This window comes from Pteropus vampyrus, unplaced genomic scaffold (genome assembly GCF_000151845.1).
Source record: "Pteropus vampyrus isolate Shadow unplaced genomic scaffold, Pvam_2.0 Scaffold104, whole genome shotgun sequence".
NCBI classification, from domain to species: Eukaryota; Metazoa; Chordata; class Mammalia; order Chiroptera; family Pteropodidae; genus Pteropus; species Pteropus vampyrus.
The window spans coordinates 808,016-818,560 of record NW_011888885.1 but is presented as its reverse complement, the minus strand read 5'-3'; the positions used below and the strand labels follow the sequence as shown (position 1 = coordinate 818,560).

At 38.8% G+C, this 10,545-nt stretch overlaps 1 protein-coding gene across 1 annotated transcript in view; it reads left to right on the top strand.

Annotated features, from left to right (window-relative positions):
- Positions 1-10,545, top strand: part of ANKFN1 (ankyrin repeat and fibronectin type III domain containing 1) — a 342,813-nt gene that overhangs the window by 233,290 nt on the left and 98,978 nt on the right. The window contains exons 4-5 of the mRNA XM_011365098.1: positions 6,614-6,815; positions 9,534-9,744. Of these exons, the coding sequence (XP_011363400.1) occupies positions 6,614-6,815; positions 9,534-9,744 (413 nt within the window). The remainder of the gene's footprint in view (positions 1-6,613; positions 6,816-9,533; positions 9,745-10,545) is intronic.

Genomic DNA, 10,545 nt, shown 5'->3' with positions numbered 1-10,545 from the left:
TATATCCTGTGTCTTCATCCTGTTGAATAATTTTTGCCAAGCCTTTCTGTCCTGCATAGTTTCTTTTGAGAAATCAGCAGCCAGTCATATGAATGTTCCCTTATATGTAATTATCTATTTTTCTCTTGCTGCTTTTAATATTCTTTGTATTTAACCTTTGGCATTTTAATTATGATGTGTCTTGGTGAGGACCTCTTTGGATCCCTAATTTTTGGAATTCTCTGAGCTTCCTGGGTTTATGTCCCTTTCCTTCACCAGGTTAGGGAAGTTTTTCATCATTATTTCTTCAAACAGCTGTTTAACATCTTGATTTTCTTCAGTTACGCTGATCAGATGGATATTTGGACCCTTAATAGTGTCCCATATGCTTCTTAAATTATTTTTATCGTCTTGGCATCTTATCTCTTGACATTCTGATTGTGTGTCCTTGGCTTTCCCATCCTCCAGATATGGCATTTGACCCTTTTCTTTATTCACTTTGTTTATTCCGTTGTTTATTCCATGTAATATACTTCTCATCTCAGATAATGTGTCATTCATTTCAGACTGGTTCCCTTTTATAATTTCCATTTCTATTTTTATGTTTTTTATCTCTTTGTTGAAATTCTCACTGAATTTATCTACATTTCCCAAAAGTTCATTGAGCATCTTTATAATCAGTGTTTTGAACTCTGCATCTGTTAGATTACTTGACTCCATTATATCTGGATCTCTGTTCTATTCCCTCATGTGGTTTCTGTTTCTTTGTCTTCCCATTTTGGCTGCCTTTCTTTGTCTGTTTCTATGTACTAAGCAAAGTTTCTAAGTCTCCTGGTCTTATTAGTATGGATTTGTGAAGTAGGTGTCCAGTGGCACAGTCCTGAGAGGGGTTCAGCTACAGGCCAAACTTAGCCCAAGCCTCTACCCCTCCGGGGCTACCTGTTAAGATTCAGCAAGCACTCCATAAGTGCTGTGCTTATAGTTGCCTTAAAAGGCCACACCAGAAACTGAGGCCAGCTGGCTCCAGTGTGAGTCTAGGCACTGCTCAGCAAGGAGCACCTGACTCACTGAGGATACACCTGGATGTGGCTTAAGTGGGACTGTGAGTTAGGGGAGGCGGGGTTATAGGGAATCCTCTGGATGGAGCGACCTCTGTTATCCAGTTTGATGACTTCACGGCTATGGCGGCGCAGTGTCTGGCACACTGGGAGTGGAGAGGGCCCAACAGAGAACAATGGATACCACGGGCACTTCTGTACAGAGCGAGTCTTGCTTTACCCTCACTCCGACAATGTCTTCCTGTAAGTCTCTGACGCCTCCTGCGCGCAGCCGAATTGGCACTGGTGCTCAGAGCCAGCAGGTCCGTCACCATGAAAATCTGCTCACGGACACAGCCCCTTTAAGAGGGGTCTGCCACTACTTCAGCCTCTGTCTCAGCCGCTGCAGACTAGGCAGCCCTGCATCCTCGCCCCATCCTACTTTCTGCCCTTGCACGGTGATTTCTTGTATTTCTCCCTAGTTGTATGACTTGTTCATCTAGATGCCAGGTAATTTTTCCTTGCTGCTGCTCCTTGTTTCCGTCACAATTTTGATTTGGTTACCAGAGGCATGAACAGAGCCTCTATCAGCTATGCCAGTTTTTTCCTCCCTTCCCCTCTAGAGAAGTTTTAATTTTAGTTACTGTACTTTTCAATTCCAGATTTTCTATTTGATTCTGGCTTTATTTTTAAAATTCTACCTTTTTATTGATATTCTCTATTTGGTGAAACTTCATTCTCATAATTTCTCTCATTTCTTTAGACATAGTTTCTTTTAGTTTCCTGAACATATTTAAGATATCAAATTTAAAGATTTTGTCTCACAAATTCAACGTTTGGACTTCTTCAGGAGCAATGTTTATCAATTGCTTCATCTCTTGTGAATGGGACCTATTTTTTTGTTTCTTTACATGTCTCCTTTTTTGTTGTTGTTGTTGAAAAGTAGGCATCTTAAATAATATAAAGTGGCAACTCTAGAAATCCGATTATTCTCCCCACTCCTCATGTTTTTTGTTTAGTGATTTTTTTCAAAACTAAATCTGTAAAGTCTGTATTTTTTGTCACATATGGCCACTGAAGTCTGTGCTTGCTTCACTTAGTGGTCAGCTAATGATTGAACAAAATTTCCTTAAATGCCTAGAACCAAAAAGTCTCCCAGTCTTTGCAGAGGGGCTCTGTGTACATGTTGAGGTGAACCTTCAATTCTCACCAGGCAGTTGACAGCTCTGCCTTTGCCATCACTTCTTGCTTGCACAGAACCTCAAAGTCCAGCAGAGACGAGCGAGAGCTTAAGACCTTCTCAGATATTTCATGCGAATACTCCCAACCCTGGGCATGCATGTGGACTGACGGATCCCCAGGAATGTGTCAGAGTTTTTCACAATCCTCTGTTGGTAGTCAACATCCCATTCCCCAGCTTTTCCTTTAAGCTTTTTGGTTAGTCTACTGTTTTTGCCTCATTCTTACCCACCACCTCAGGCAGCTGTGATATTAGCAATTGCTGATGTTTGTTTCTGACAGATGCCTCAGAGGAAATGGTTATTTTCACTTGGTAAGCTCCAAGTCAGGTCAAATAAAGAAAAGACTTGTGAGTGGGGTCTTCCAGGGAACCACTAGACAGGTCAAATAATGATAATTCTTTCAAAATGGGGTTTTGAAGGAGCTGCATCATCATTCTACTCCATCCAATGGCTGCCAGACTACTCTTTTTATACTACGAATGTAGACTGTTGATCTTCATGACTACCACAGAGCTGGGGAAGATGGGAATCAAACAAGTTAAAAATGCCACAAAACTCACTGTTCTTACTGAATTCAGCCACTTTTCTTCAATAAACACTTCTTGGATTGCTGTGAACTTTTGGTTAATTTCCAGGGTTCTGAAAAAGTTAATTCTGACAATTCTTGCTAGTGATAGGATTTTTGGAGGTTCTTACTTTGCTGTTCCCACTGTCATATTATTCTTATATCTCTGTGGCATGTTTATTTTAGGTTTATGACTGATAAATGAATTTTTTTAAATCTCAATTGGAGAGGTTTGTCTCTCTCTCTCTCTTTTTTTTTTTTTCAGTTTATTTGAGCCAAACTGATAACGTGCTGGGGAGCAAGATCTAAATGCTCTCAAAGAGAGGTTTGTCTTTTACTAGGAGAAGTAAGCCATTTGAATGTATTGTGCTCACGATATATTAAATTGTAGCCCGACTGCTTCATTTTACATTTCTATTTATAATTTTTTCTTATTTTGTTTCTTATTTTTCAATTTTTTCAACTTATCTTATTCCTCTCTTCCTTCGAATAGTTTGAAGTCCTACTTGCTCCTTTTGTTTTACTCTAAGTTACTGAAAACATACATATTAAAATATCTAAACTTATTTTTCCTATCAAAATAAAAATTAAATAGTATAATAAACACATAAAATTAGATTTCAAAACAACGTTTAAAGCAAACAAAAAAATGATTTAAATTGTTACAGCCTACTTTGGTGTCTCTGATTTGAGAAGAACACTTGAGGTAACCTTAATAATTGCTGTTATTTATTGAGTGGCTGCTATGCACCAAGCAGGATATGGACCTTTCATTTGTTAATTTGTTTACTATTCACAACTCTGTAAGAACTCTTTTTATATATGATTAAATAAGCCCAGAGAATTTATGTAAAGTGTCCAAAGTCACATAGATTATAGATAACAATATCATGATTCAAGTTAGGGTCTGCCAAATACCAGAGCCAAAGCTACACTGTTTCTCAAATGCTTGTCTCTTTCCATAAGGGTAAAAAATTTAGAGCACAGTGAGTTGGGAGGGTCATGCATGTTTATGAGAACAGATCATAGAAAGCTGTTTTCCTCAGTATTTCTCATCAGACAAAATTTTAAATATAGAGGTAGGAAATAAAACATAGTGACAGAGGAAATCTAGAAGAATAGAAACATGCTAAATGATAGCCTAGAAGGAAGAGACAGCTGGGGAAGTGTGAGAAGGGAGTCAAAGAGACAGAGAAAATCAACCTGTTTTGACTGAAGAGGACAGATGGGACATGAGCAAAGACAAAAGGGGCCAGTGGGTAGGTGTCATCAGTTATAAGGCAAGTAACTGGAATTTGATCAATCGACGAGAATTTATTTACTGGATTCCTAGGCACTGTGAGAGATACAAAAGAATATAGAGTTATTTTGGGAATGATAATGATGTAGACAAGGCAGATGGCATGAACTGGGGCATTAATGCTGAGGGAAAAGGCTACGGACAGAAGGCAGAAAGAAAGAGTTTAAGGCAATCCTCATGTGAGCCAGCTTGCCTATCAATCTGGACTTTTCGTGGGAATAAAAAGATAGAGAGGAAATACTGTAGTTGCTACTGAGTCAAAGGTAAAGAATTTGTAGATGGAAGGAGAAGGATGCCAAATCACCCACTCTTTCCATTTCTGCCCTTGTGTAAATTAAAAGATTATTAAAGTTTTATGAAAACACATCCACACGTACATACACACTACGGTGTTTTACATTATTCTTCCAAATGTAAATATGATCATTTGGGTAAGACTGGATAGGGCCTGTTGGACGGGATTAGTACTTTATAGGTCTGGCCACCTTGGAAGTCACTAGAAACTCTTTTTGTATTGGAGAAAACTGCAAGCAAGACTTAAAAGGTATCTAAAGACATTCAACAATGTAATGACGATGGATCTCTATTTGTTAAAGTACGAGAGAGTCAAGCTTCATCAGTGCTAGTGGACGTGAAACCCAATTCAGAAGCATGAGGAGAAAATTAGCTTTCTGGATAGCCCCGTAATATATTACATGTAATAGAGTCTCATATGTGCATTCATTATTCTAAAGTATCTATTGAATATCTGCTATCACAAAAATGAGAGTTGCCATGAGCTATCTTACAGTTTAAGCTCTTCGCATGCATTATGTCATCAAATCCTTAAAACTATAATATTTAGAAGTTATTATTATCCCTATTTCATAAATGAGAAAAGTGAGATTTAGACATGTTAAGTAATTTGTCCAAGATCATATAGTCAGTAGGTGAAGAAGTAGCAATTCATATCCTGATCTGTGCTATATTTATTTTACCCCGAGGAAGGCACATTTTAAGTGCTGGGGATATAAAAATTAATACTTCGCAGTTCTTCTTTTTCAGAAGTACATAGACACTGGGAGACAGTTGTAATACAATAAAAGATGTGTCATAATTGGCATATACTAAGTGAATAAGTAAAGAAATACATAAATTTGCCTGGGGATGTCAGAGACCCCTTAAGCAGAAATTTTAAGGATCAACAACCATTTCTAAGGCAATGAAGACGCAGATGGAATGCCAGTACATGCAAAGCAGTGCATACAAAGACCCGGAGGTAGGAATACATTTGAACTATCTAGGAAACCCTAAGGAGGTCACAAAGACTGAAACGTAAAATGTAGAGGTACAGTATGAGACGAGGCCACTTATATGTGAGGCTAAAGAATTTAGATTTTTATCCCATAGGAATTGGGGAAGCATTAAAGTCAGTCCTGTGAAAAGTCTGGTCAATAAAAGAGGTTCTAAATAATATTATATTATGGGGTCCATAAAGCTATAAAAATTCAAGGACTAGAGATGACCTAAGGGTAACAGTTAAGTAGTGATGGCAGCATTACAAATGAAAGGCTCCACTAGAGATTTGAGGGGAGGTGGTGGGAAGGCAATACATGCTCTAGAGAGACCTAGGCTCAATATACCAGAGGCTGCACTGGAGGTGGAGACACCTTGCACATAACTGCCTTGGCCAGTGATTTTATTCATGCATTTGTTCATTCAAAACACAAGTGCATGCCAGGCATCCAGAGCCGTAGTTGCACTGCTATTTCGATAGCAGTACCCGATATGATGATGGATGGCTTTCGAAATGGCATGGCTAATCTCCAGGAAACTGACTTGAGGTGTGATATTGGGACCTGTTTAGAGATTTGTGGAACAGCAGTCGAGTACTACTTAGGAAATGCCAGTAGTGAGTGCCTTGGAGGACACTATCTGGGGTAGCAGGTAAGCAGGGATGGGCCTATGGGTCTAAATCCCCCAAACTCTGTGCACCGGGTAGTCCACCGAATCTCAGAAAACAGGCACAATTTAACACCTCAGGAGACGAGGGATCTGCAGGAAACAATCCCATTCTCTTATATACCCAACAGAGGGCAGCATCTAGAAGGTAAGTAGAAAGATACCAATTACATATGCCCAAGAAGAACTGGACAGACTCCCTGGGTTATAGAATTGAGATGCTTCTTCCCAGTAGGATAGACACCAAAAGACTCTGAGTAGAGACTCATGTCATATGTGTGTAAATGTATATGTTAATACAGTAAATGGAAGCTGTCATTTCATTTCTGCCACTAATGAGCTGTGTGGTCATAAACAAGCTGCTTCCCTTCCCTAGGTTTCAGCTTTCTCATCTATTACGTGAAAAAGCTGGATCTGATGATTTCTAAGGTCTTTTCCAGCTATAATATTTTATTAAGATTTCAGATGGTTACTGGAGATGATAAAATTTTGCATCAACTTATAATTATGTTGTGTAAATGATAGATACATCAGATTTTCCTCCTTTTAGGAACTGCCGTGTGAAAATGACCCAACAAATGCAGAATCTACATCTTTCCCAGTCAAAGAAACACAGCGCCCCATCATCTCCCAATGCTGCCAAACGCCTGTACAGGAATCTCTCTGAAAAACTGAAGGGGAGCCATTCTTCATTTGACGAGGCCTATTTCAGAACAAGAACTGATCGTCTGAGTCTCAGAAAGACCTCAGTGGTAATAAAACTTTTTGTTCTTTTCTCAGTTTGAATTGTGTTTGGATTTAAGGAGATGCTAAGGCGACATTACTTCAGAACCTGACATTAGCAATTTTATAAATGCTGGAAATCAGGTAAGATAGGAACTGCACATATCCATGTTGTTAGCTGAAGTATGAGTTGATTGTGAGATTATTTCTTCTTAATTTCTTTTCCTTTCTTTTCCCTTAGTTTTTCTTTCTTCAATAAACCAAAGAAACCAAAATAGAGCAGTTTGACAAATACGAAGCATGAGATTAAATGGGCTTTTGAGAGCTCCAGTGTTCATTCAAATATTGAATGATCAACTTAACAATATTTTATTTATTTATAATGTATATCCCGTATGCTTTCCAAAGGCATTCAAAACAGAATCCAAGCCCAAAATGCATGTGTATTATATAATGGGAAATAAATCAAGAGATTGAGATAGAAGCGGAGGGAGAAAGCAAGGGAGAAAGGGAGGGAGGGAGGAATGAAACAACTAGAAAAAGAAATGGGGGTGTGGGAAGAAAAATAAATATACCGAAAACCTAGACAAATATAGTACCTGAAGTTTATCATTTCATTTTTCTGAGTTCCTAGTCAGTCAAAGCAGAAAGGGAAACAATTGGTTATAACATCCCATTAGCTGATAGCTGAAAGAATATTTGTCTATAAGGAGAAATGAATATTTTTCTGTGACTAAATCTTCTGGCTTTTATAAGATGTCACAATTAATTATGTAATGGAGACTAAAGAATAGTACTGGTGATGTTACAAACATTCTCATATGGCAGTTTCTTATATTGGCCCTCAGTAAAAGCTGAGGGCATAATATTACCATGCTCAGCAAGGGTATTTCTGCAGGGGGGTAATGGCACCATTTGTTTGAGCTTAAAACAGAAATGAGCCCTAGCCTTTCCAGATAGAAGCGTACTAGAGTTTGCCAACAAAAGCATGGAGGAGGAAATGACTTAAGAGTGAGAGCAAATATGGCACATGAAAAATTAGACATACTAAGAATCACAAACAAACACACAACTGTGGACAGGGCAGCATTTTAACTTTGCACTCATTTGTTTTCTAATTTGTTTTCTCATTTCAAACTCGTCTTCTGGGAGGGGTTGGTTGTAGCTGAGTTACGGCCTGAGTTACAGCTGAGTTAGAGCCATCAGAGGCTCTTCAGTTTGGCAGATCGTCGACAAAACACTTTTCCACTCAGCAGATTGTCCTGTAGCATACAGAGCTGCATACCAAAATAACTCTATTCCCTGGGTCCATATTGTCAAAACAAGCATTTGCATAATAGCTTTGTATTTTCTTCAGATTTCAATCATGTGTTATGTATTCAGCTAAGCCAACCTGCAGCTTTTGATAGGGAGAATCGATTTTTGATGAGACTAAAAATAAAACTTGCCAACCTAAATATTTGGTCACTAAAGACCTTCCACATTTTAATCAGGCAACTCCTATGCTAGGTCAAGTCCAATGGTGTTTCAACATTTTTAAAGACCGCAAAACTCTTGGAGAAGATACCAGATAGATGCGTAAATAGTATACGTGTGTTGCTCTTCTCCCATGAACTACAGAAATATGTATTTAAGAGAATTTCATAGCTTTTCTCCTTTGTCTACTAATTATCCTCTGAAAGAACTTTTCAAAGGAGCCATACTGTCTTAATGGGTATTATCCTTATGAATATTCGACTTTTGGTTCTTTATGGCCCTAAAACAATCTTCCACCCAGCCACTGAAATGACCTCTTGACACGACCTCTTGAGCCCCTCACTTGAGGGCTCAGAAATGCCAGGTGTTCAGTGATTGGGACTCTGATTTGAGAAGGAGTAGAGGTTAGTACAAAGGAGTCTATGAGTTGGAGAGTCAGCCTGCAGGCAGTGTGGAGCTATTAGAGATTTGTAAATAGGAAAGTGACATGCAATGCAAATTTTAGAAAAATTATTCTTATATCAGTATGGAGCATGGGCTGGAGGAGACTAAGACTAGCAATAGGTGGTTCATTGCCGTGGTTTAAGCAAGGGATGATAATAGTCTAAGCAATAGTAGAGACATGGGTGAGCTTGAAGCAGAGAAAGTGTACTCTTAATTTCAAGCTAATCACAATTTAAACTACCCATGCTATGTTACCTCTGCCAGCATTTCCCAAACTGTGTTCTGTAGAAATTATTCCAAGGACAGTTAAAACAAATGCAATTAAAAATATGTTCTATGAACAGATATTTGAAACAGGTTGTATCTCCCACCTATTGGAGAGTCACAATTGCACATTAAAATTATTAAAGGCCCTAAAAGGTCTTAGAGTAAAGTAATGCAGTAACTTAAAAAGCTTAATCCAATTTTTACCAAATTTATTTGACCGCATGCTACTTTCTTCATAGAATACCTTTTAAGGATCTATTGAACAATATCCAAAGAAGCCTGGTTTGATTAAAGCTGATGTTTGCTCTTATCTATAGACTAACCATGCTCTCCTGTATTTTCTCAATGCACCAAATATACATATCTGTTCAATGTCCATTAGGAATGATGGAGGGAGGGTTCAACACAGTGTTTACTTTGGAGACCTTGGGATGAATTTCAGTTACAACACTTATAAGTGGGTACACAGTACTAAAGCCATCTCTAAAATTCAAGACAGCTAAGCCACAAAGATGAGCTGGTCTGTGAAACAGTGCCAACCCACTTTCATTCTTCTCCAGAACTTCCAGGGCAATGAAGCCGTGTTTGAAGCAGTCGAACAGCAGGACATAGATGCTGTGCAGCTCCTTCTGGATCAGTACACACCAGAAGAGTTAGATCTCAACACACCTAACAGTGAGGGGTTGACGCCTCTGGACATTGCCATCATGACCAACAACGTGCCCATTGCTAGGATTCTTCTGAGAATGGGGGCCAGAGAAAGTCCACACTGTAAGTAAACCTGAGAACGAAAACATGTACTGTATCGAGGCTAGACCCCAGCTTTATGTCACCGAAACAGCCATTGCTGACCTTCGGAGCACAAATGGTTGACTAAGCACAGGCTCTGAAATCTTCTATATGTCCTTATGGACTTTCATGCAGATAATGATAGTGTTTAGCATTCTAAGCAATGAGGTACATTCTAAATAGAATACACTGAGTGGTATTGAAAAGGAACCTTAAAGGAACATCCTCCTAAGAATGTAACCCAATGTGAAATACTCCAAGTGAGGCTATCGAATAGGAAGTATAAATAGAAAAAGAATAAGTATGTGCGTGTTGGTGTCTTTGTGTCCATAATTAATAAAATGGCTTCATTTGTTCATCCATCCATTCATTCATTCAATAAACACTGAGGACAGGGCACTGTTCTGGGTACCAGGAACGTGAGGGTGAGCAAGACAAAATCCCTGTTCTCCCAGAACTTATATACTAGTGGAGAAGACTTCCAATAAGCAAATAAACAGATAAATTAAAATATCAACTCAAACAGTGATAAATACCATGAAGAAAATAAAATGAATGAGTGGCTAGAGATTGATAGTGGAAACTATTTCAAATGGGGTTGAGCAGGAAAAGCCTACCTGATGGAATGAGACGTGAGAAGATGTGGGGTCAGATTCTAGGCAGAGTGAATATCAAGGAGAAGGGTGCTGGGGCGAGCGGGAGTGAGAATGCCGTACTCGAAGAACAAGAAGGCAGTGTGGCCAAAGCAAAATGAACAAAGGGGTGATTGATCGCTGAAGAATT